Raw genomic sequence first — 27,048 nt, 5'->3', positions numbered from 1 at the left:
GAGTATTAATGGCGACTTCTAGCGTTGTCGTGTTCATTGTGAAAAAATAATGTTTTCCGGATCCGTACCACAATCGTGTACGGAAAAGTGTTAACGAAAGTAATAACAAACGTGATCGAATTCGGTGTAAAAGTAAAAGAGTAATCGTGATAATGGACCAGGCACCTGCAGGTAAGAAAAGAATGTTGTGATTTGGTGATTTGGCCAAGCGCGGTCTTGCACATTCCCACTCCGGGCGAGCATATTAACGTTCCATCTTTTTTATTAACCGTAATGTCTATGATCTATCATTTTAGCATTTTAGTTAGTCAGAATTGGGGATTTGTGAGTTTCCATGCAATGGAAATAATGAGATACGTTTAAAAAAGACAAAATGTAGATTCTAAATAGTAGGTTATGTAAACCTGTGCAACGTATTAGGCTACCATTAAAAAGCAATTCACTCGACGAATTAAATTATCCTCAGGCAAATCTCCGTAGATACGTGCACAAAGTGATAAATTTCAAAACAGATTCAATATTTCAGGTTACGATGGGCTGATTTAGGACTGCGTACTTTAAAAAAATAAGAGATCCTATTTCAGTACTGTATTTAAATATTGCCATTTATATTGTAATAATTGTATAAGTAATTCATTATTGTTAGGTTATTGCACTAATTCTGTTTATTTTGGTATAATACCCAGATACAGAGTTACGGAACATCATAGACAAACTGGCTCAGTTTGTGGCTCGCAATGGACCGGAGTTTGAGCAGATGACGAAAAACAAGCAGAAGGACAACCCAAAATTTGGTTTCCTGTTCGGTGGAGAGCACTTCAACTACTATCAATACAAAGTGACTACAGAGCAAGCCAGTAAGTGGGATACAGCCCCTTAACAGCTACAACAATTGAGAAGCATAATGGCCATGCTTTATTCAACGAACAAGGAATGACTTTGAAAAAGAGATACGGGTGAAAGGGTCTGAATTCGTCATAGTGAACATACAAAACTATTATTCATCGAATATGAGCACTTCGTTTCAAGATTTTGGGATTGCTATTTATTAAGCAGAATGCTTTAGCTAAAGACATATTCTATTTCTTGGCAATGGTGATTTTAAGAAGATGTAGTTTTAAGATTCTTAATGGAGCTTGTCTAATACGGACTACGTTGTTGATATATTGCTTCAATCTATGTGGGAACTGCAACCCACTATAATACCCTGTAATACCCTAGTACTGTAAAAAAAAAGTAAAAAATACATGTATATATATAATATATAAAACAGGGAAAGAATATAGTGCTCCCAAAAGACTTACCGAATTTTCGATATAATTCTCTAATAAATGCCAAGAATTTTATTATGCACTGGTAGAAGATAAGACTCAACAGAAATTGGACTATTTGTATACTTTTTCAATATCCATTGAAGGAATCAAACATCTTACAATAATCCACCGTCATTCGTTTACAGTTTTAAAGCAAAAAGGAATAAATCCAATGCAAAATGCAGACCCACGTTTAAACGTTTCGCAGCAGCAGCAGCAAACAGCCGCTACCGTCGCACAGCCACTGAATAACGTCAATCTTGCACCTGGCCTAAATACTCAGAACAATGGATTAAATCCAGTTGTGGGAATTGGACCAGTGGGAAATCAAGGTGGTCCAGTTATACCTGGAGTACTAGGACAAATTGGAGGGCCAGGAAATGCAGGACCACCAATTGGACCAGTCCCTGGTGCTATGGGAGGTGTGAATCCATCTATTGGTGGTGTTACTCAACCGGTTAACATTGGCGGACCTCCTGGATGGCTTCAAAATGAGTTAGCAAATCTTCAGTCACAGCAGACAACGCTACAGGAACAAGTTAGACAATCAGAACAAAATCTGGCTGCGCAACATGCTGCATTGATGGCGCAACAACAAGGAAGGGTTGAGGATGCTGTGAGACAAGCTCAAGAAACAGCTTTACAAAACAGTGCACAAAGCACAAACACAGACCTTGCTGCATTTGATGCGGTATTACAACCTATCATTGATAGTTGCACAAAAGATAGCATAAGTGCAGGGAAAGCCTGGATACTTCAAAATTCTATCAGTCCACAAAGCAATCAAGTTGTTGCAGACCATTTGTTGAAAAAGTATGTTATATTTGACTTTAGCCATATACTATTAACAGTAGTAAATCAATTAATTTTTTATTGTTTCTTTCAGAGTCATTCAGGCAACCAATTTTAGTCATAAACTCCATATTATCTACCTGGTCAACGATGTCCTACATCATTGGTAAGTATGATATTTGTTTGGAAAAACAGTAACAGATCTTATATCTTAAAACATTTGTAAAAAATTTGAATTAAATTACATTATCTAATTAAATGTGAATGGAAAATTTAACACTTCAATTTCAGTATAAATATAATATTTATAATAAAGTTTGATAACTTTCATAAAAATAGTTGTGCACGATATTTAATTTCAAACTTCTTTAGTGCAAGAAAAAAATCTATGGATCTTCGCAAGGCAATGGAAAGTGTTGTTGTTCCCATGTTCTGTAACACTTCATTAGCTGCATCAGAAGAACAACTTAATAAATTAAATAAGCTATTAAGTTTATGGGAGTCAAAAAATAATTACTTTGATGAAGGAATTATAGATAAATTGAAACAGCCAAGCACATCTTGGTCTGAATATCAGGCTAACTTGGTTGAACAACATGCCAGCGCAATTACACCGATTACTACATCAACGAAACAAACCTTTGATAATTATCAAGCACAACATCAAGCGTTTGTTACACATGCTTTGAGACAAATTCAAAATATTGAGCAACAAAAGATCGCAATTGATCAACAATTAAAAGCTCCTCCTCCACCACCACCGCAATTGGTAAGTTGATCTTCTTTCCTGTATGTATTACATACATGTATTCGACAAACGATAATAGAAATTCATACTTCACAGAACCAACAAAATATGTCTCTGCCACCTAGTCATTCCGGTCCTCCTGCTCCAATAAGCACAGATGTAAATTTCAGTCAACCGCCACCTGGATGGGGTGTACCACCCGGGAATGAACCTCCACCGTTTTCAAATGTTCCATTGCCAGATTTTTCAAAACCACCGCCTGGATTTGGCCCCCCACCTGTTATACACGAGCCCTCTGTCGAAGATTTAATGCCCAGTATGCCTTATTACGAACTTCCTGCTGGCTTGATGGTACCTCTAATTAAGTTAGAAGATGCCGAATATAAACCTTTGGATCCAGAAGCCATTAGGCTTCCACCACCTGCTCCTCCAAGTGAACGACTAGTAGCGGCTGTAGAAGCATTCTATGCGCCACCGAACCATGATTCTCCACGGGACAGGTAAAGGCATATAATGCAAATTATACACAAACTAATTATGCTTGAAATATCGAGCGAAGTTTTTAATTGTAATATCTACATATTATAGCGATGGGTGGGAAAAATTAGGTTTATACGAGTATTATAAAGCAAAGAATGCCGCGCGTAAGCGTAAAGAAGAAGATATAGCAGCTGGTATAAGACAAAAATCAAAATCGCCGTCACCAATTCTAAGGCCAAGATCCAAAAGTCCTAGTCCACCAAAGAAACGATATCGAAGTAAATCGCGAAGTAGATCACGCTCAAGATCTAGAGGTAGAAGCAGATCTAGATCTCCTGCTGCTAATCATAGACGTAACAGTCGAAATAGCAATCATAATAACAGAAGCAGAAGGAGGAGAAATAGCAACAAGGATCGAAGTCCTGATAGGAGAATGGACAGGCAAGATCGAAGTCCAACTCCACCCAGTTTCCTGTAAGTATTAGTACTTAGTATAAAAAGATATTCTATATATCTGATTTTATATATATATTTTATATATATTTATATATATATAATATATATAATATATTTATATATATATATAATATATTTTATATATATATATATATATATCTGATTTCTACGAATGAATTCCTTTCAGCGGATCAACCTACAGTAAAGCTCCTCAAGAAATTAGTCTCGATGAGAGTAACAAGGGTCATCAGTTGCTCAAAAAAATGGGTTGGGGCGGTGCGGGACTTGGTGCCAATGAACAGGGTATTGAAGCTCCAATATCGGGGGGTGAAATTAGGGATAAAAACGATCAATATAAAGGCGTCGGTATTAATTTAAATGATCCATATGAGAACTTTAGAAAGAGTAAGGGACAAGCATTCATAACTAGAATGAAAGCAAGAGCAGAAGAACGTGCCGAAGAAAGGGGTGAACGGGACTGAATCTAATCAGGATAAATAATTAATTTGTCTATAATCTTTTCGGTGAAATATAATTATCGCATGCAGTATGAATTCGCATGCTCTCACAATCGTAGTCGACACAAATTTCCAATGATCAATGTTCTACAATCCTACAATGTAATTTGTGTAATGATTTATTTTAATCTTTTTATTTTTTTCAATCTCTATTAGGATAATCAACGTTTTATATCCATTCTCTTATTTCATTGTATAAACGTTATAGGATAATTGTTTATTACTGAAATTACAAAGTTACAACGTACATTTATATATATGTTATAGAGTTGTATATTCTTGTTATAAGTAACAATCAATTATTTTATATTTTTAATTCAAAGAAACAGAGAAAGTGCATTGACTGAATATTGTGTCGATCATTCGTGGGCGCAAATCATTTATCTGTATATTTCCAATTGAAAGAAATACTACGAGTGAATGATGAAAAATATGAACAATTGTTTATGAACTTAATTGCTTGTCAGTTTATAAATAAGACAAGGGTTACGAAAGTTTGCTGTTACACTTGCAGTGATTGTTACATACTAAATTCAATTTGCATGGTGCATAACGCAAAAAGAAAAAATATAATTTTATGTATCTTTTGTACATTATGTACAAAACTATTCGATTTTCGGCAAGGTTACCGTTAATAATAATAGATGGTTTGTCTATCGATAATTGGAGATATCTTGATTAAAATAATAACTAAGTACACCAAAAGGATCGATTAATCAATATTGACCAATCGCACGGTTTATGATCATCACGAACATGACATGCAAGATTACATATTATGTAATTGTATTCTGCACGGCAAAAAAATTCATTCTGTTTCCATATGAAACGATAAATTAATTCGCTGAATGTCTATATAAGAGAATAAGAGAATATCGTGCACTAATCATCTTTACATGAGAAAAAATATATGAAACTAAAAAAGTACTTGTATTTAGTAAGTTAATAAATGATTATATTCGATACATAAGATAAAATCGAGGAATAAGCATTCTATGTTTAAATATAATGGTAGAAGAAAAGAATTGTAGAAAGAACGAGAAAAAGAGAGGAAAAATGTTCTTAATTAGAGTTAGCACGTCCTCGAGGCGTGCTATTGACGTACACTCGTACAAACTCTGCAGAAAATCATCGTAGATGTTGTTAAAGAAAATTAATTTAATCGGTTCAAAGATATTCCAGAATAATAATGTTCTTAGACTTTTTATACTGGTAGATTTATCATCAGCTGTCACGTGCACGCGGATTCAAAGAAAAATAAAAAGATAACTGGCTAGGAACAGCCGACATCCGATGGCATTGTTAATCGTCAGTTGCCTTCTTGAACTCCCCTAGTGGCAGTCGATATTGGAACCGAATATATAAATCCAACGTCAAACCGGTTTCACAGCGATAACAGTCAGAAGCCACACACTTGGTGGCGTAAACAACACCGGAAAGATGTGTGCGTTTTCCTATAGCTATTCTATAACTTCACTCTCATTTTAGTATTCTTTTTACATATATCACGCGATATATTTTTATTGAACGAAATCTATACGAAAGAAATATAATAAAATATTTACGTCGTAACAGATTTCGAAGTGTCAACCAAGAAGTTGGTGTTTGTACATTTGGAAAGGTCATTTAATATCTATTGAGCATCTTAATTTCTATTCAGTATTTCTTTTTCTTTTTGTCATAAATACTGTGTATCATGACAGTCGTAATATCGTTCGATAATATTTGTCGAAAGTCCCAAAGATAAGTAATTTGGTTCCCAAAGATCGTAAACATTAAATTCGACGATGATTCTGCAGTATTAACGGCCTCCTTGGAAGTCAATTTCGTCGAAGGCAAAGGTCGATGATAAAATGCAACAGTTAAAACAATAGAAAGAAAAAAGGCAGGATGAAATTAATAAGTGGAGAAATATAGTTTGTGGGAGAATATTTTTTTCTGAACAATTTATATAATATAGCATCATTGTATCGGTCTCGAGATGCAGTCATGCCGATGCACTCGATGGTAATATACGTACTTTGCTTGCGTGATCGATAACGAAATATATAATTTCAAAAAGAATATACAGACGCCAAATATACATTGGATTGTTTTATAACTGCAGTGTAACCAAACACGATCTACCTCTTTCGCAAAGCATGATGTCACGTTACAATAATCGTGTATACGTAACAACAGATTGGCACCAAAAAGTCGTGTTTTTTGTGGATCGATCGATTGCTTATCTCGAATCGAAAGACGATTGTATTTAAAAGAATCGACTGCGTTCGTGGGAAACCGGTACGTATGTGTATAAGTTGGTCGACTGATGCAACACGTTTAAGCAAAACGTGACATCGAGGCCGAAAATGTAAGAATAAATATGTGTATGAGGATATGCGAAGATAAAAAAATAGATTACGTTAACGATTTTGACGGTGGCACGTAACCATTGGTACATGCTTACTCCAGAAGTGTTATTCTTAAAACATAATATTTAAATTCGCGACTACATATATTCTTCGAAAGAAATCGGAAAGTGAATGGATTAATACATTTACAAGATATTCTTTTTCGTTCGTTTTAATTTGCTGCCTTTTAAACCATCAGATTTCCAAACTGATGCGTAAATACCTCGCGTTATACAACGATAAAAAGGTATATTTTTAGTAATTTTTAGATCGATATTTCACATACGTAAGATTTTTAATATTTTGATGATTTTATTTGATCTATGTTTGTTCCGTTTTAAATATGCCAATGAAAAATGAAAAACATGACCTTTCGAATATTCGCTCCATTCATGAAATGAGCATTTAATTTTGCGACACGGATTGTAATGTGTAGACATCGATAATATTATTGATAAACTTTTACGTATTGGATAGAATTTAAATTTTCGAAACAGTGTTTTGTATCTGCAGTGTAGTAACAATAACGAAGTTAACAAGTTATAAAATTACACATTCTGATATCAACTCTGTTCTGTTAAGACATAAAAGTAAAAAAGGTAAGAAAAAATCTAATCAATACATAATAAGATCATAGCACTTCGTGTGACGCCATTCTAAACGACGAAAAAGAATTTGTATGCGAGTAAAATGAGTCTCGTATTACTGACTGCATGTAGTAGGTGCCACGTATCATTTTACCCTCATTTGTCAAGGTTTTCACGGACGTTGTCAAATTAGAACGACTCTCCTTGGACCTGTTACGTTCAGGGTTCCATATAAAGACATATCGCAGTTTCGTCGCTCGATCACAACAGATTGCGGCATTCTTCTATGTTGTACGATGAACATAATAACAGTCTACTGAAGTTATGGTAACGTCGAATAGAATGAAATAAAAGTTTCACTGAACGATCGAAATATTCTCAAACTTACAGGAACATGAATATATAAACATTTTTAGACACGAATTGCCCGTGTTATTGGTATCATCAACCTTGTGCCATTTTTACATTTGTTCGACAAATGGCGAATAAATTGTCCATATTATTAATTTTAATTACTTATAGCGAATGTTAAGAGTATTTTTGCAAATTTTATAAATAGGACGTATACTAGCAACAGTCGCGAAGAAAATAATTCAACTCTGCAATAATTAATTCACCGATTCTCAAGCAGTAACTACCTTTTGAAAGTCAACTATAAATCACGATCTGTCGCAGGTAACAGGTGACCTCAAAGTAATCAGAAACCGGATCTCGCACTCGAGCCGCGTATTTAGGCCGGAAGTGCGTCTCTAAGGTTCGCTTTAAATAGTCACTCAGCCTGTTGGTTTCCTTATAAAGTAGGTATCGATAACAAGCACCCATCGTTGATTTCAAACCAACATTCTAGACAATCTATTCTTAGTATTATGATAACAGAGTTATAATTAGCTCTTCGTCTTGGTAATAATTACTCTGCTATGGAATTTTATCTGAATTTCAATAACACGCCATTACAAAATAAATATCAAATTGGATCGATATATTTATTAAAAAATACCAAAAACTACCGCCATTTCCCATATTCACGTTATTTGCAAATAGAACATTCTAAACATTACTCGAATGAAATAACGAATATCTGAAACGTCAGAATAAAAACTTTCATTTATATCGTGTAACTTGATCCAACCATAAGTTAGTTGTTCAAATAAAATAGAACATTCCTGATCACACTTGTTATTAATCGAACTCTCATTTCTCAATCTTATTACTGAAAATTTTATATGTTGATTCCTATATTTTGCAGGAAAACTTGGTCAATCTGTTCGTGTATACATTGCAATTCTTTTTTTTTTTTTTTTTCAATTGCTTGACACCTCCTCCTTTCGCGACCGAAAGGTGCACGCAAAGAGACGCCACGATGAACGTGTGCAGTGATCGGCATACCTGCGTGTCGGTTGACTCGGACAGAGAAAACGGGTTAGCGTGACTCGTGAATTAGAGAGAACCGCGTGCATTCGCAACAGTGCCGGTAGAGGATCGCGGACGAGGATAGAGAACGCGTGGAGTCGCGCGAGTGGAACGAGGACGACGAGAAGGTACCGCGTTGCATTCCACGTGATCAAGAGAAGGGCACGCCTCGGCCGTCGAGTCACGCGCTCGACCACGCGTTTATCCTTACCGACACGTGCACGCAATGTGTCCGACCGCGCACTCGGTAGAACAGAGAGCTGGTTATTTGCGCATACGGTGCACGATGACATCTCTTGGACGTTAGTCCATTATACACGTCGAATTACGAACGATGCGACACCGTGCGGTTGCATCAGATTCCCGTGTAATCGTTTGACTTTGGAAATGCAACCTCTTTCATACGGATCTGTTTAAATAACGTAACTTTTCCATTGTGTAATATCGCGTCCCCGCGCTATGTCGTTCTTTTAGAATTATCGACTTCGATCGAGGTAGCTGAAGGATAGGCGAGTTATGTAGCACAAGCGAAGTTATGGTATCCTTCTGGAACGCTATATCGTACTTACACAGGCTGGCTGGGAATTATTGGTTTTTACAGAATTAGGAATTCAATGTACCATTGGCAGTATATGTATAGGATTTTTCAAAATGAATGTTCAAAGCTGATCGATGAATATTTCTATTCTCCATATTTGGATACGTATAACAGCGATCAACGTATTGAAATTCTGCAACAATTATTTTTAATTAATTCTCGTATATGTTAATGTTCACAGCTGGTAGTTTCCCCGTGTGCTTTCAGACAAATCGTTGATTCGTATCGCGAAGATTAAATTGGAGCGTGAGATACCGTAGCGTAAATACATTGTCCGATGAGCTGCGTACTATAAAAAGGAGAGAAACATTCGTGGGATTTTCAGGTTCAAGTACGAAGCCGTGTTCGAAGTTTATTTCTTGGGAACGCGCGGACCTATCAGGATTTGTTCACGGGAATCGAAAGCTGTCCAGGGCGAGAAGGAAACGCAACGTAACCGGCTGTAATTATGTGTCGGCCAGGCGAATGTTCTAATTTGTCAAGGACAAACGAGCGAACATTGCTGCGAAACGTGATTTTCAGGCGATAATCAAGGGGAAGCACCTCGATGCATTCAACGATGCAATCACCGTGACGTAATTACTTTCACGTGCCCTCACTCGACCCTTGTGTAACGTTCTTCTTTTCCTCTCTTTTTTTTTTTTTTTTTTTTCATCGTTGTTCTAAAACCGTGGCCACATCAATTTCACTTTGTCGCGTCATTACTAATTCAACGTTCTTCGATTTTACGTAATGCGGATTGCGTGGTCTTGAAACACTACGTCAAAATTGACACGGAGTGACAGAGGAACACAGGTGACGTACTTCATTCATAAAAATTTAGAAGATTCATTCGAGATACATTGTCGTAGATATTAGAAGAATGACTACAAGGTACGAAAGTAATCGTAATACACCGTGTTTGTGAAAAAGCTGCAAACATCGTTGAATATTCATCGACGTGTGTTCACCAAGCTGGCCGTTTTATCTAAAAGTCACGTAGGCATCACAGTTGAGACATGGTCACCGTTTGAACGATGCATAATTTAATTCCAGCTCAAAGAGGAATCGTCGAGTGCTCTAGAAGGAATTTAAATTGCTCCGTCTTGTAGTAGAATCCGGAATCAAAGGTTAAAGATCCGTCCACGATAACGACGCCCTATCGGGCCTATCTGTGACGAACCGTTCGAGTACCAAAATATCGCAGACCATACGTTACGGTCAATTGATGAGCATTAGGTTCAATAATTTGGTTTTGGAACGAGTACGAAGACCAAACCGATTAATGCATGACACGGGACACGTAATGGTGTACCAGATCAAGAATAGCTCGGAGTCGCCACAGATTGCGTTTATTTTCTCCTGAGCCGTGCAGAAAATAAAACGCCTATTTTCGAATCGGTCGTGTTACGCGCGTACTCGTGCATACGTCAAGTTCGTAGCCGCTTTAAAGGGAGAACGAGCCAAAATCTTCACTATCTTGGTAATATGAATATTTAAACCGAATACATCGTACGTCGAATATCGTAAGATCGTTTGATCCAGCATTATCAACATTATCGGACATTGTCGAATATGGTCAGTATCCTAAGTTAATATTTTTCACGGTATTGCTTATTGCCTACAATTAATCAGAGAAATTTAATACGAACACCGTTGATGTTTCCTTTGTTTGCAGACTGCCTCGTTCGTCTTGGAATTTCTTGTCCACCAGCAGGCCACCGTTTACATAAGTACAAGTGCTTATACTTTCTAGTCCGTCTGTAGACGTTCCACGTTCGACGTCATAAAAGTGTTTCGTAATGCGTAATCCCGGTGGCAAAAACGCATCGTTAATTACATTCTTTCCGCGCGTTATCGTAATTTCTTTTTAGTTGCAACGCAGTCGCGCGATCGACCAATGAAAATAATTGCCCACGCGACGTGTTCGATCGCGTGTGTATATTTGTACGTGTAACAGAAGCGAGATCTGGATTCCACAGGTGACCTGTAAAAGTAGAAAAGTATGTCGTCTAGAACAAGCGTTATGAGCGAGATTAAAATCGTTTAACTTCACAGTTAAATCGGCCAAATGCTACACCGTTTCTGGTTTTCCCGCTTCGTTTATATCACATTATTCATTAGAGACGTGCGACGACCTTATTTGCAAAGGTTGTCACATTGTCAATTATCGCCTCGCATGTTTTATTTAAAAAGACGTGCACAGTGTCAAATTGGTCGCAAACAGTACGTTTTCAAATCGTTACGATAATGGTAGCGTACGCGTGAAACATCGATTTCCTTAATCATGCCCATAGAGTCACGGTATTTTTTACGATGAACTTATCGTTTGTTTCGAAAGCTCGATTATAAATATACAGTAGACCTTCTTTATGTTGACCTACGAGAGGCAAGCGGTTTATATAATGGGAGCTCACTATTTTCCCTACCAGCTGTGATTTCGCGTTTACGTAGCAGAAACTCACGTTCGAATAAATGGATTCAATTAGTTCAATTAGTAAACGAAAGTTCGTTTAATCGGACAATAACTAAAATTTCGTTGAAATAAATGCCGTCGTCTAAACGAAGTTCCACCGTAATTGAAATCATAACGTGTGCATATATGCATTCTAGATCCTTCTTTGTTTCCAATACATTTTTCGGCAAACATGCTCCGATAACCCAATTCCTGCAACGCAAGCTCGGCGTTCGAATTCACGTGAAGCAGCAGCGCGGATGCTGAATAATTAAAATTTAATCCGTTGATTAAAACGGATGCAACGAACGTCCGGGAGGATACGGCACGTTGCATCGTGTGCGTGAACGATCCGCAGTCCACGCAAACGGCGTGCAGGTATAAACATATCGTCGAATCGCGCGACAACGAGAAGTATCATTACCGCGTGTCCTCGTGTCACGACGCGGCGGAGCCTGAATACCCGTTGAGTCTGCGGTCTCATACTGTACTCCGCTCCGATCCGAATCGGAGGAAGGAAGAAAGAGTGAACTCACAGCACCGGCACGTAGACAGTGATTGAGAACGAACAAGGAGAACCAGAGTGCAATAAAAGATGACGAGAGAGACGGTCGATAGTCCCGTGGAGGAAGGGATGCAGTCGTTGAAGAGAGCCGCGGCGGCAGTCGGGGGAAAGAGGGATGGAGCGAGCGCGTGACAGGACACGTGACCGGGAGCACACGGTGCTCGCGTGACCGGCCCCGTGACGTCACGCGCACGTGTCACATAGCGTGGTAACTGCTTATCCCTCTCTTCGTTCGACTGTACGTCCCAACGAACGTTCCTCACCTTCTGCGCCCCTCCAAGCATTTCCCACTCCTCTCGTTGATCAGTAACGTCTCAAGTCCCCACTTCACCCTCTTCGTCGAAAACTTTCACCTGGAAAGTCACTATTTTTCCTTCCTTTCTATACCTTACCATTACTCACCCTCGCAATACTAGCGCCTCTGCCTTGTCCGAATGGCGAACGAACGCGGATTTGCATCATCGAGTTACGTGACGCGCCAGCGATCCTTAGCCACGTTAAAGAAAGAAAAAAAGAAAAATAGTCGGTTTCTCCTCAACGGGTATCGTTGAATCGTATCGACGAGATTCCAGCGAAATGGAAGGGCGAAAGTATACGCTCGAGAAATTTAGTCGACTTCGTGACACGGTATCAGGCGACGTTAAATTTACACGCTTGATATATCGTGTTCTGTAGTGCTTCGAGAGACGCACAAGAATCTTATCTGCGCGTCGTTCGTCATTGAGGTAATTCGTTTTCATTGTCTGCGACGGAAATTTGTGGTCCTTAAATTTTTGATGCGTCCAAAGGATATATCGTACTTATTGTATATACGTATTCGTAATGCGAGAATCACGTGAGCGTTTGCTTGTTTATGTTTATACCGTGACAAACAGTAGTACATATTGACGCAACAAAATGATTTATCGTTTAATCATGTATCGATTTATGGTTGTAAATTTGCGTTAGGTTATCGAAATTCTATAATCCAAGGGTGGAACCTTCGTATCAAATCGTCAAGTAATGTATAGTAATAATGATTGTTTAGATGAGAAAAACAAGAGAAAAACGAACGATTGCCTAGGTATAGATTAGCTTTTTTTGTTTTTGTTTTTGTACAATATACCGGCATGCGTATCGCTAAGGCTATTTCGAGATCACCATATCGATCCATACGTAATACTATCAACACGTGATGTATTAACAACAAATTGTCTTATCGGAACATTTCACAGAACTCGTAAACGCACACTGGATCGACACGTTACCCTCGCTGAAAGATATCGTAGATTATAAAAAAAATATCAAGCTACGTAACAATTGTTCGGTTCCTATCTATATCTATTGTATTTCAACACGGCGGAATTAGTCCGATAAGGGGAACGAAGATTTTGACGATATAAGATATCGAATGATATCGAGCGAATAGATACCGGTCGATTTACATTAGACCTCGAGTTGCATGGCTCCGGGATCGATGGTTCCGTGCCTGAGATGGTTCTGGATCGCTCCCACCAGTGGTCTGCGTGGCGAGGACCATCGCGAGAATCGAACAGGGCCGCGCATTATACGCGTAGTGTAGCCTGCTAAGGAGACGACACGCGTTTATATACGCGAGCGATACGAAACTATTTGAACAACGTTCTTTTTATTCCTGTCATTGTAGAGAATTCCAAAATCACGAATCTATATGGTACGAGAAATCGCGTCGATAGAGTGCATACGATTGATCGAGAATTCAATCGTGCATGTAACGTAATCATTGGTCCAGAGCACATCTCGAGCGCCGCCAACCACTGCCACGTGAAATTCGTAAAGTGCATGCGTACGCACCAAAAGAAGCGTACCTATAGGTTGCCGAATACCGTGACGCGCAAAGCGAGCGCGCGACCTGTTCAATTCTTACGGCCCTGCCAGTTAGTATATCGCGGAATTTCGCGGCCGAACGAGTCAACGGCCTTATCGTCGTTCACATTTATGTCTTAAGATCGAGTCGTGTTTCTTCTTTTTGCTCTCGTTATCGCCTATTCGAGCGGAAACGATTCAAAACGGATAACAAAACAAAGTTTAAAAATTTCTGTTGCTACGCTTATAGGATGTCACAGTAGAGAGAAAGAGAAAGACGGAGTGAGAGATCGATCTACGATCATCGGCTCTAAAAAAAGAAATCGGGAAGTAGGAAGGAAGACAGAGAAGAAAAGAAGAGGGCGCCAGTACAGATATATCGGTGAGTGTGACTGGACGGAAAGACGTGGGCGATTCCCAAGTACCGGCCTCCTGGTCCGTCGTGTCGTTTCGAGTGTGTCAGTGAGTTTGTGGAGGCGAACCTAACCTAGTCGTCGGGTGCGCACTATCGATCAAGAAGCCATCGGTTTAAAGAGGACTTGACTTTTTTTGTGGGTACAGGTTATGTATACGTAATTTCGCGGTCGGTGTAAACACGTTTTGTGCGTTTCGTTAAATTTCGCGCTAAATTACGGCGAGCTGCTTCTAACTGCCTAACTTGCGTGTTACGAACGTGAATTCAAAGGAAGAAACTGTGTGCAAACGGAGTCAGATTGAAAGAGAACAGTGGAAGAAAGTCGAAGACAATAGAAGAAACGTAACGAAAGGAGTGACAACGACTAGAAATCGGAAGTGATCGTGTTGTGTATTGGAAACGATTCTATGCGGCAAGATGATGGAGACACAGAATTACTGGGAGGACAACTCCGCTCATTCTATGCAAGTAAAATACGAGAGGTAGGCGTTTAAATAATTATTAACAATTAAACATTTCTATAATTTTCTACTTTTGTCACAGAAAAGGTATTCGAAATCTCGCATATAACTGATATTAGCTTAAAACAACTATAATCTTCGAGTATTAAAAAACGAATTATGATTATTTCTGCATACTGGTATCGTTTTGATCGTACAATAGTGCGTTATAGTTATAAAGCGCTCACACGCGACATGAATCACCGCTGCATTCTAGATTCTTTCTCAACGCCAGAGGAACGTTCCACGCTGTCGACCTTGCCGGCATTATTCAGTCTAATACCATCCAAAAATATTTACACAGATTTACTACAAGCTACGTCGAGAACTCTCGTTAAACAGGGTGAGCCAATGTTCGCGTGACTCGTGTTCGTACAGGTATATAAGCTTCGTTATCGTGCTTACCTGTATACACGCGGAACAGTTCAAAACAACCGATCACACGGAATAACGTTATGTCGTAACGTAAAGATTTTTCTGAAAATTTGTTTCATCGAATTACAACATTTGATTTACGGACTATGCAAGTGTGAGCGTAAACTGAGATCGCCGCTGTTACGTTTCTAGATCGGTTTCGAGCAATCACGTTTAAAACAACTATTCATGTACTAGGTAATTCTGTTCGAGTTAATTGAGTCATCTAGGACTAATTTCGCAAGTCTTTTAATGCTATTTATATCATACAATTATATTGATGCGGTTACAAGTAAAACTCGATTGATTCGTAGAACAGATTACCATAAACCAATATATTCCTTGGCAATACGGAAAACTACATGCCTCGTTATCACGAATGTACAGGTGTTCGATTTTGACACTGTCCCTTCCCCCTCGCTTGGCCTCTCTTGTTCGACGTTCTTCCCCCAGGTCCTATATCATATTGATAAATAATTAGACGGTTGCTGATACGAGTGGAACCGTCTTGAAGGTCCACGCGTTGTCAAAAAATTCATGGCCGCGCTAGAGATAAGATAAATACCGAAGAATCGGTGCTATCGTTGATGTCAATTAATAAACGGGAATATAGATATCACGAGTTGTATACGTAACCGCGTGGGACTGGTCGATCGATCGAATCGCTGTGAATTCAACGAGTTATCTAAGAAGTCTATTCAAGAATCCGTGAATAGAGCGACGTGCAGTGAATTGAAAATCGTTCATCAAACGTGATCCAAAAGTAATTACGACTTAACTACAGTTCGTCCGTGATTATAATCTATAAGTATTCGAAGTAACCTATAATGCTCGATCCTGCGCGCAAGAAATCGAGACCAATTAACGCTAGCGCCATTTACGGAGCGATTATAAATCACATCTTTTATGCTGCATAAGAGAAAGGAATATGTACAGATCACTTGACGTTTTCATTTTTATCATATCCTACTTTATCGTCGAAGGAAGAAATTGAAAAAAAATGTCCTGGTCATATTACATTAATGGGCGTGTTACATTGATATTCGTGGCTTCTATCGTCAAGGAAAGTGACGTTTACGCGTATTCACGTCGCTCGTAACGAGTGACTTTCACGAGTGTGTCAGCACGGTCGGTCAGTCATAAACACTTGTGCGAGATCGAGAATAGACTGGAGAGTTGGACACACGGTGTATATATCAAGGCGTTGAGGGGCGCGCTGACGGCGCTCGCAGCAACCGGGCAATTTCTTCGGGCCACGCTATAGAACACGGTTTCGCATCTTGGCCGCTTGAACCGTCGCATCGGGCATTGACACTGCAGATCGATCCGCACGGATTTATTTGAGCACCGTCTATACAACGCGTGAACGTGTGCTGTGCGTATTCCGTCCCGCATTCGCTCGCTGTGCTCGTCGAATTTAACTTGGAAATCGAACCATTCCTCTCTTTTTCTTATTTTTATCTGCGTTCGGAGTTGCATCGATTTCATCGTTTCTCGGGATCGACAATTTAAGGTACAGCCAGTGCGATATGGTGAACGACGTGATTCGAAACGATCGATCTAATGTCACTTCTCGTAAGGCACACGATGAGATCATCGTTTTTTTAGATCTTTTGGAATAACGACGTCGTGGCATCGAATTTCAGCCCGTGAGAATTTGTATAGGGTTAACTAGGATTGTTTGAGTCAAGCCAAATTATTTACTGTGTAATTCATCAAACTCGGTTCAATTTTAAGACGTTGAAGGCGACTCGAATATCTTACCGTTGTCTCAATTTTCGTGACAATGAACAGAAACTGCATAAATATAATACACCACTTGTGTATAAGATTTGCTTTGATTAATCGACAATTTTGAAGGAGGAGTAAGTCGAAGTTTTTATCGAGCATACCTGTAGATAAGACCGTGGTCTTATAATGCAAGGCCGCGTTATAGATGGCTCAGAAACGAACAGCCATTGTGACAGTGACACCTTCGGATTTTGCGCCACAGAGGATCACGTTAATTGACGCAATCTGAGTAAACGACCGCGTCATGGAAACTAACGTAAATACGTTCGCTCGAGAATGCTACGAGTGGGCGTATATTACGTACTCAAGAATTTCGGGGATACCATATATACGCATTGCGGTTTGTAGGGTTGAGCAAGTATCCAAGATAGTGGTAATTTCCGCAAAACGGATGTGTGTTTTTAGATGCTCTGCTGCTTTCACGTCTTATCGGAAATTACAAAATACGTATTTCGTGCATGATGGAGCTAGCAAAATTATAATCAAATTAGTCGGAAATGATTGGTTGTAATTATCCGTGAAAGAAAAACGTCATGTTAGCGAGAGTTTTTTTTAAATGATTGTTCTTAATTAAATTGAAAATCTTGCTAACTGAAGTACTAGAGTCAACCGGAATTAATTGATATTTTATTCGATACCGTAGTCCTTGACAAAGCGATGCATCGTATGTTTAAATGCCTAGTGTCATTTGGCAGCGCAAGTGTATTTCCTAATATATCTAGATATAACATTTGCTGCATAGCGTGTTTGAATACATATACTTACATATTCATTCTACCAAGGTATGAAACGTCGGAGATAAAATGAAGTAGGAATAAATGCAGTATCTGTCTGTAAATAAACTATTTTTTGTTTTACTATCTGGAACTTGAATGATTGCACTATTGGTAACTGCTATTTTCTAATTGTAAGTATATATGTACATACCTTAGAAATTGTGTTATACACATATTACGTGTAACCAAGTGAATAGATTTCTATGCAAGTAAGGTGAATACCTTGGTGCATTTTCGCAATGATTAGATTGTAATTAGTTTGTATGTCCTATACACGTTTTAATCATTTGCCAATGAATCTTTTCCCCAAATTAAAAATGCGAAAAAATAGATGGCACTTTATAAATTATTTTCCTATAATTTTATGGGATAGAAATTAGGAGTTTTAAAATGGCTTAGTATCGCGATTAAACGATTACCGAGTCAATTGTGAAATCCAATTTTGCATTATTTTTGTATAATTTCGTAATTAACAATCTCAGACTGATTGATCACCGTGGTATTTTCAAAAAAACTTTCCTCTATTTTATATTTATTTCACACTTGATTGGCACTTGCGTAAACAGAAGCAAATCCGATTTCTTCGAGTACCTGATAAGGCTGACATTTTCCCAACTGAGTCATTTTACCCAGATTCGTTTTACACTATTTCACCAATGCGATACATATATATCCCAAAGCACGAAACAGTTTTTCCATATATTCAATAAAAATACTAGTAATTTCATTGAAATTAATCAAAATACTTTGAACGATCGAACAATCACAACAATTCCAATTAAAGTTAACTTAATAAAGACCAAGTAAATAATTCATAAAATCCATCGTCTGTTGGAAAACGCGAAGAAAGTAATTTAATAAAAAAAAAGCACGTATATGCAATAATAGACACTTTATAGAAGACCTCTGTACAAATTAAAGACAAACAATTTCCTTGATTGCTATAAATGCTTGAATTTCTTTAAACTTCATAAGATTATAGGATCCAGGACAAGAAAGAGATTGCGATAGAAAAATATGTCACTAATCCCTAAACGCTTCTGTTTATAACTACAATGCTAAAAACGGAAATTATTAACGCAAAAAAATTACGTCATAAAATATCGCGAAAAAGATGAAACGTATTAAAGCAGCGTTCGCTTTGAATGGATTTGCTTTTATCGAACAAAATTCCCTCGAAATGGCGAAGGGTCTTCTCCTCGTTTTCCGTGATACGTAGGAAACCAGTTGCACGGCCGCGTTCCTCTGCTTTCCGTCACGTTAGGCACGCGTTGCCTTTCCGTTTTGCGGCAATTCGAAAACATAGATCAGCAATATCGATTCGATCGTTAAAATGTTCGCAGATGCTCTATATTTATTCTAGTAACGTTGTAGCCGCACATGCGTGCCATTTCCCATAAGCTTCCTAATTCACCTCCTTCGCATTCGAAAAGATCGGAGACTCCACAGATCACGTCGATCGCGTAAGAAGATCGCGACAGAATTTTCGAATTTTCTTCGATCAGTCCACTTTTTTCTTTTCTCTGAAATTCATAATTGGTGACATATATTGAAAAATCTGGAGCAAACAGTAGACCAAATGGGCTATGTATACCGCTCACCGCTCCAATTGTTTGCATTTTCCTATCTCCACAAAAAAAAAAAAAAAAAAAGGAAAATTGCCAGGTTTCTTGTAGACTCCACCTTGTCGATTATGGGTTAACGCGAGTTTCTTGGAATGTAGCGATGAAAAGCGCAAGGCACCTGCATCCTCGAACAATAGCAGCATACGTATGGAGGTCGATACAACGGAGAAGGGAATTGCATCGATCAGCGATAAATTATGGTCGCACGAGGCAGCGGCGTCAACCAGACCGACAATAACCGTCGTTACATTCAATGCAATTAACGTGTCTCTCGTTCTCCATCTCGTTTCTTCAGTTGCGCGTAAAACGTCGCTCCGATCTCGTGCTTCTATTTCACTAGCATCTTGACACAGATATTTTCTTCGTTCGCGGTGTAGCTTATCGTGGATCGATGCGAAGGTCCTCCAACATACTTCGACATACACTGCTGTTCAAAAGTATCCGGACACTTGCTTATCTTTCACAAGATGTAATTTAATCGCGAATTTATTCTTCGTGACTGTTACACGTTATGACGTTATTATAAGAGCTATTTCTAAAAGGATAATGCGCACTTTAAATTTCTAGTATTACTTTTCTGCTTTATTTCTGCTTCTTCGAGCTTCGATCGTATTTTTATTATTATCGACACGATATATATCCGTAGATTGGTAACAGTGAATGTTGGCGAAATTCGGTCGTGCATCGTCAGCAACCTTTCTCATCGGATCCTTCGAGCAGTCGCGTGTGTGCACGCGTGCGAACCAAGAACTCGCAACTAGGAGGCACCGATCGATTGGTGTTTACCTTTCCCAGGTTCGATTGATCAACGTGCGAGCCACAGTTTGGTTACGTTGATTTTGTTCCTACAAGCGACAATTTTGTTCCTACAAGTTATCTTATAACGGTACTCGTTGAAGATATACGCAGAACGAAGAAGATGGTGTTTGAGCATTAGGAATCGTTTTGTTTATTTTCTTGCTTAAGCATCCATTTACACAGCAGCGTATAATAATTATCGAAAGAAAGCAAGAAACATGGGTCGCGTGTTTTTCCTTTGGCGACGTCGCGGGTTAACGTTGCGTCGTTTCGTCATCGCTGCGAATTTATTACTTTACGATGCGATCGTTTGATGCGTTAAAAATTTTCCATTTGCGGACCAGTTTTTACGTCCTCTTGCAATTTCTTTATTCCGTAAACGTTCGTTCTTTATTTGCACGGCAAATGTCAGCAGTCTGATGTCTATCAAAGGAATCGCAACTGCGAGATTGTGCAGATCGATGTCTGATCGTGCAGTCCGTTTCTACTGCCACATCAGCCCTCTGAATTTACTTACGCTTGTTATTCGTTTTATCTAGCAGTTTCTCTATTAATTGTTTGCCTATTTTCTTCGATATAAACTTACATAATCGCAAGTTCACAAAGTTTCTTGCTTTAGCGCTGTTTAAAATATTCGTCCGAAACGTAATTAGTTTCAGTCAGCGGATGCATGGTTTATTATTTTCTCAGCTCTCTTACATCAACCAGCAGACAATCAGTCATTTAATCAAGTTTCAACGCAGTCATACACTAATTAAGGATGTTTATTCGCGGTATTTCGAAACCCATTAACATAGCGAGTGATCGTAACCTCGTGACTAGTAGCGTATTTCACGCGAGACTCGTAATATATAATAATCGCATAATAGTCATCCGTCTTTCATCTTTCCTCGTTAAACGATGGTTAACGAAAAGGCTTGGACGTTTGTCACGCGTTAATCTGCCTGTTAACAACTTCCTCTTTTGCGATAAACGATGAAAAATAGCTCCTTCTATAGTTAGTCGACCTTCGTGATCAAATCAAGACACGTTCGAAGACACGTCTATAGATAACTGAAGTTTTCGGTTAGATTTCCACTAGATCACGTTAGATTTGGATTAGATCAGAATTACGCTCGAGTCGGTAAATGAGATTTATCAAGTTTGATTTAAATTCAATGCCACTCCTGGAGTACCCACTATCAGAAAATATGGACAAAAATTTTTGCTACCCTAAAACGAACTTTAACCTGTTACGCTTGTCCCGATAATCAAATCTTACGATATCCATAGAAAAAAATCATATCTGTAATATTTACAAGAGAAAATATTACAAGCGTAATAACCCCGATAGACTGGCAAATCCGTGAGTAACTGCTTTACAACGAGCAAGTTTCCAACAGACAGGATTACTCAAAGAATTAACGAAACCTAAATACTTCTAGCTGTCGTACGATCGTTGCTTTCTTATTCTCGTTGGAGCGTGTTTCGCGTTTTCATCAGCGAAGATAAAACATCGGAGCAATTGTAAAGGACGGGCGGAAAATTTCGACGATAAAGCGATATAAGTGTCGCGATAAGGTGTAACGAGCGCCTTTCGCGTTACTATTCTTTCTTTCTTTTATGAAAATTCCGTCCCATTAACGACGAGTCGTTAATTTCTTTTTACTGGCAATTGGTCGATCGTGGTCGGCGTAATCGCTATGGCGACGTGCCCGGGGGATGTTCAGTGTCGTTGGAGAAAAAGTGAGAGTTACCTTGGCTGTTCCAGCGCCGATCGACCGTGTGCGTTTTCATACATGCGCGTTCGTATAGTACGAGAGTCGTAGACTGGCTTCTGTGGCTGATGAATGCGCGTGCACGTGTACAGACGGGCGTGGAAAATAGTACAGCGATTTGATTAGGCCTCGTCGCTGGAGATGATTCATTGTGAAAAACTTCGAATTGTTGTAACACAGGAGAACGTGAAGAGATAAACAAGCGAGTTTACTGTTTGATGATCTTCGACGTTCACTCGCTAGAGATAGTCAGTTTATCAATTATACGTGTAAATGTTACAGAATGAATTTTATTTGTCAGCTGCTTCTGGTACGATGAAAAAGTGGTTGTATAAGACAGTTTGACGCTCTTGACGCTCGTCTCACGACACGCGTATTTCTGAAAATGTTTGCCTTTACTTCATCGCCAATTTTTGTGTCTTGTCGTATTAGAAACATAAAATATAGTATCAGAGTTAAGAAAAAGAAAATGTATTATTATATAGTCAAGAAAAAATTTGGTTAAAAAGAGAATCGAGCATTCTTGATGGGGTTAGTTCATTGGTACGGTGGTTACTACGTCACAGTGATTTTCAGTGAGTCGTTTTTCTCTCGATACTCGACGTTTTCGACATTTTGGACCACGGTCGTATCGAGTCAAGGTTCAGCCCGAGAAATCGAGGTCGACACGAACAGATTTAACTGCACCAGTGAAACTATTTGTAGAATTATGAAATGTAGTCCGTGGCCGTTGCTCGTGGGATAACGAGCTGCTCTGTACTCGTGTGCAGTGTGCTGCACGAATGAAGTCATTCCTCGCAAGTCCGATCATCGTTTATTAATCCTCGATTTCCATTACTTATTCGTGAACTAGTTGCTCGATGTATCGCTCGGATATTTTCAGAATTTATCGAGAAATATGTAACGTATATATATTAGATATTTTTACGGAAAATTGTATTTATATATGTAATTACAGATATAACGTATCTTACGTGTAACAATAACTGTATTATTCAGAATGATGAGACTACGTCAGATTAGTCGATTTCCGGTTTGAGAACTGGTTTGTAAAAATGTGAGAGGTGAAAAAGAAATCGTTACACGTGACGATAAGTGGGCGTACGAGGCATGGAATCGTTTCGAGGAATTTTATAGTTTGCCTTATTTCGATCAACGATCGTATCTATCGTTAGCGCGAAGTCTTTATAGGTTCTCGAATATAGCGACGAAAGATAAAAGCCTGTAGTTACGTCTCAGATTCTTTTAATATCGAGAAAGAGGAAAAGTAGTCGAGTTATGGTATCATAAAATTTGGATGGAAAGATGGACGTACTTACAGAGAAAATTACAGTTATTAACTAACAGTCGCTTTAATCGAAGACTAACGTTAAATTATATAGCGAGTTATGTACGATCGGTTATTGGTAATATATCACATCATAAATTTTAGTCGCAAGGGAAAAATATCAGCTTTTTATTAGCGTCACGAGTGGTTCCTGATTTTATTTATAAAGTTAAAAACTCTTTTCCTAGGTTATATAAAAATCTGAAATGAAACGTAATACTATCGTTTACTTCAATATATCCAATACATTTTTGAAACGTATTACGATCATAAGTATTACGTTTGCACAGAGGAAAAACTCAAGCATCGAGATTTCTCAAGCTCTACGAGAGGATTCGATCGTATCGCATGTACGAGTCATCCACGTTAACTAATAGCGCAAGCTTACAGCTTCAGCTTTCGTAGACAGCTTTCGTAGCACCTTCGTTTCGAGATTCTACGCAGAATAACAACGTGGCTTCTAGTTTTCACGAACGGAAAGGACCTACGTCAACTGGTCTCCGTCGAGTTGTTCACGGCAGCAAGGCGAAGACGCAGTGCGTCATCGTTGCGTCGACCACGAAAGCGTTAAGTAGAAAGTTACGTCACTGTGCGGATATTTTTCGTGGTTGTTCGGTGACTTTCGAGCGTTTCTTTCGAGTCGCGGGGACGCGTTCTATCTCTATCGTGGACGGAAATTGAAAGAGAACCGGCGACCAGGGGACGGAGTGCAGCAAGCAGCACACGATTACTGGCACGAATCAGCTAGTCAGAAGTCACGTTGCTCGACACGCGCTCCGAGCTAGACCCGATGTAGGTTAGTATTTTTACGCGGGCGTCCCGGTGTATACAAATACGGCACACCGTGTCGTGCAAAACAATACCGGCGTGTGACTGACTATACATCACGTCCTAGACGCCATTTCTATAAAGGGTGTTCCCACTCGAGCGCAGAGTATCGTGGTAGATATGTGAGATCGTAAGCTTATTTTAAAGGAAGACGTCGAAATAACAAGGATGTATCTTTTCTACGAAGTTAAGTTTAAGGCTTTAAGAAGAGAAGGAATTAGTACAGCTGGATACAGTACAGCAGCCAGTACAGTCGCAAGTTTCGTTCGTCGTGGAAAAATAATCTCGGAAATTTGTCGAAGAATTACACTGGCGACCGTTGCAACCTACGTAACCGTAAACAAGCTGGAAGTAGTGGATGAACACCGAAGGAGCGAGCGAGTTCGCTTGAAATTAAAAATTAGGCGGACCGCTCTCTCGTTGTGCATCAACTCTGAAATTCTATTTTCACGCGTGGCTCCCCTACCTAACCGCTTTCAGAATTTTAATTATAACCGGGGTAGTCCACGTCGCATCCTTGACCTTTCGTCAGCCCGGGCACGCGTCATTGTCGCGTAACTATGCAATTTCGCGGAGGACTTTCGGCGCAGTTGTTTACGCAATTCGCTACGAATTATATACTTTGTACGTGCCGCTATATTGGACGCGAGGTTAATCAACGATATTGTCGCGATACCACGAACATCGGTTGAACGTTTCATTTTCAAGAGTTTCTCGGAATCGAAACGATCGTCCGATATCCGTTCGCGAGAAGAAAAAGGGAGCGAGCAGCTGTTTCGCAATATTTACGAGATTTTTTTATCTTCGTATCGAGAAATCCGATTAGTACGGTCTTTTTCGATCTTGCCCTCGTCCCTGGCTCGTTTCCATCGGCATGCCCGAAGCCTGATCGTTTATGTAGATAGCTGTCTCGAAGAACTAGGCCTAGCTTCGTGTCGTTCGATCGTAAATCGATTTTGCGCTCGAATAGAAACAGGCGAACGACTTCGACTCGATCGAAAGGTTGTCTCGTGCTTGATAATTGATAATTAAGCGTATCAAGGCTAGACGACGCGACGCATGCTCGATGCGAGACGATAGTTGGTAAAAAATTCAAAGACCGAGAAATCTTCATCGTTCTTCTCGCCACGGTTCTCCTTTACAGTCTAAACGTTCGACTCTGTCACGTGTTGCTCTGCATGCCTGGTCGGATGATCCCACCGCAAGAACTTGTCATCGTCGCACTTTCCTTTTAAGGTGTCTGCGTGCGTCGTCGACTGAAAATTCCTTCGATATTGGTCGCCTTGTGAAAAATCACGGTTCGCGTTCTTCGATAAAACTACTCGCGACGTAACGACGTTTCCTCGTTTACGGTTTAAAAAAGAAATTCGTTTTCCTTCTTCCTACCAAGAAGCTTTTCCTGCGATAGGCACGTACCGTAGAACGCCCGCAGAAGAACGTCCGCATCAGAGATAAAACTATCGCATACGTTGGTCGCTAAAAGAAAACTGATTCATTTCCTTTTCCGAGTAATTATGCCGCGTCCGACGTTACGTTGCACGACGCTACGTAGTACGGTTTATCATAGCGAAAAGAGGAACGAGCCGTTAAAGAGAGAAAGAAGGCAAGAAAAATGTAGGAATAAAGGAGCGTGGACGGTTCGTATCTACGTTAGAGTGCCACGTAGAGAATGTGTGCAGTGTGCAACGTGCGAATCACGAGTTAGAAACCGAGTCGAATCGGTTGGTAGTTGCATCAGCGGGCGGAGCGTCACGTAGAATTTTTCTTTTTCGACTACTCGTTACGTACACGTGCGCGTGCATGCGACGTCGTGTACATTTATGCATCGTGACTTTCTACTTACGAGCGGGGCCATTCGTACAAGTATCAGGGCACGTAACGCGCGCAATCCGATCGATTATATGGTCCACACGTGGCCGATAAGGAAGTCTTCGTTTAAATGTCCTATCGTCGTTGTCCGACCTTGCGATTATAATTGAACACCACGTAGGGAAAGTACGATAACTTCGTCTTTTCTTCGGTTTGTGTCGCCCAAGCGATTAAAAAGAAGCATTTTACGAGATATTACCGTCGCCTAAAAATACCCCGTTACTTGCCTCGCTTTCGCAGCAACGCGACAACAAGTAGCTGTTAAAGATTATTGCGCGTATATCGATAATTAATGAATGTACCAAATGATTATTAATAAATATGCAACGAGCGAAACCAGCCACGTTGGAACCTTTCGATAGAATTCGTAACAGAATCTTCTGGACAAGTTTAGCGTGCCACTCGATATTATCCTACGATACGAAGGAACGACAGAGTCACGACGTGCGTGCGTGCGCGAAATGTTCATTGCTATTCACGTGTCGTCCGATCGACACTGTCGGCCATCCTCGCCGATTGTCGACACACGTACTTTAGCGTTATAACGTTAATACGGATAGTAGGATGGAACGTTCTGGTCTCCCCTGAAATCGCACGTTCGTTCTTTCTAATCGATTATCTCAGATGATTCATTACTCGTTGGAAGAAATTGTAACGAGTACACGGAGAGTCTCGCTGAATTAAATCCGCGCGAGTATCGTCTACATCGGGACAGTTTTTTTTTTTTTTTACTAAATTGCATAAATAAAGAAATCGCATTTCGCTCGCAGGAATTACAAATAACGCTACGATCGTACGACAATATCGGAATAAAATTTGCACGGTGTAAA

General features: G+C 39.5%; 3 protein-coding genes across 6 annotated transcripts in view; 2 read left to right on the top strand and 1 right to left on the bottom strand.

The window, feature by feature from the left end:
- LOC126871001 (eukaryotic translation initiation factor 3 subunit G) overlaps window positions 1–27,048 on the bottom strand; it is a 41,682-nt gene that overhangs the window by 1,854 nt on the left and 12,780 nt on the right. The window contains exon 1 of one of the 2 annotated variants that reach the window (XM_050629326.1): window positions 1,987–2,043. The exons of the other annotated variant lie outside the window; for it this stretch is intronic. The gene's annotated coding sequence lies outside the window, so the exon portion shown is untranslated. Of the gene's footprint in view, window positions 1–1,986; window positions 2,044–27,048 lie in introns of those variants that run through there. 2 annotated transcript variants of the gene reach the window in all.
- On the top strand, window positions 4–14,501 carry LOC126870982 (calcium homeostasis endoplasmic reticulum protein). Of its 3 annotated transcripts, XM_050629276.1 has the most exons (10): window positions 4–171; window positions 687–857; window positions 1,460–2,126; window positions 2,200–2,271; window positions 2,478–2,874; window positions 2,950–3,353; window positions 3,442–3,807; window positions 3,977–10,852; window positions 10,953–11,007; window positions 14,369–14,501. In XM_050629276.1, the coding sequence occupies exons 1-8, from the start codon at window positions 153–155 to the stop codon at window positions 4,269–4,271; spliced, it is 2,391 nt and encodes a 796-aa protein (XP_050485233.1). In that variant the 5' UTR covers window positions 4–152; the 3' UTR covers window positions 4,272–10,852; window positions 10,953–11,007; window positions 14,369–14,501. The 3 variants fall into 3 exon arrangements, with proteins under 3 accessions (XP_050485233.1, XP_050485232.1, XP_050485234.1); XM_050629275.1 differs by having other exon boundaries at window positions 3,977–11,007; XM_050629277.1 differs by lacking the exons at window positions 4–171; window positions 10,953–11,007; window positions 14,369–14,501 and having other exon boundaries at window positions 712–857; window positions 1,522–2,126; window positions 3,977–4,970.
- The window catches only part of LOC126870994 (transcription factor cwo), a 38,202-nt gene continuing 24,191 nt past the window's right edge, over window positions 13,038–27,048 (top strand). Inside the window, exon 1 of the mRNA XM_050629307.1 lies at window positions 13,038–15,015. Within this exon, the coding sequence (XP_050485264.1) occupies window positions 14,951–15,015 (65 nt within the window). The 5' untranslated portion in view covers window positions 13,038–14,950. The remainder of the gene's footprint in view (window positions 15,016–27,048) is intronic.

This window comes from Bombus huntii, chromosome 11, assembly GCF_024542735.1.
Source record: "Bombus huntii isolate Logan2020A chromosome 11, iyBomHunt1.1, whole genome shotgun sequence".
In the NCBI taxonomy this organism is placed as follows: domain Eukaryota; kingdom Metazoa; phylum Arthropoda; class Insecta; order Hymenoptera; family Apidae; genus Bombus; species Bombus huntii.
The sequence above is the reverse complement of the archived record's forward strand: the minus strand, read 5'-3'. Positions and strand labels throughout refer to the sequence as shown.

What these genes read in the sequence shown, in the direction of transcription:
- LOC126870982 (XM_050629276.1), top strand. An exon ending in AGTGACTACAGAGCAAGCCA is followed by an intron (nt 858 to 1,459) that starts GTAAGTGGGATA and finishes ATTCGTTTACAG; the next exon opens with TTTTAAAGCAAAAAGGAATA. An exon ending in GCAGACCATTTGTTGAAAAA is followed by an intron (nt 2,127 to 2,199) that starts GTATGTTATATT and finishes TGTTTCTTTCAG; the next exon opens with AGTCATTCAGGCAACCAATT.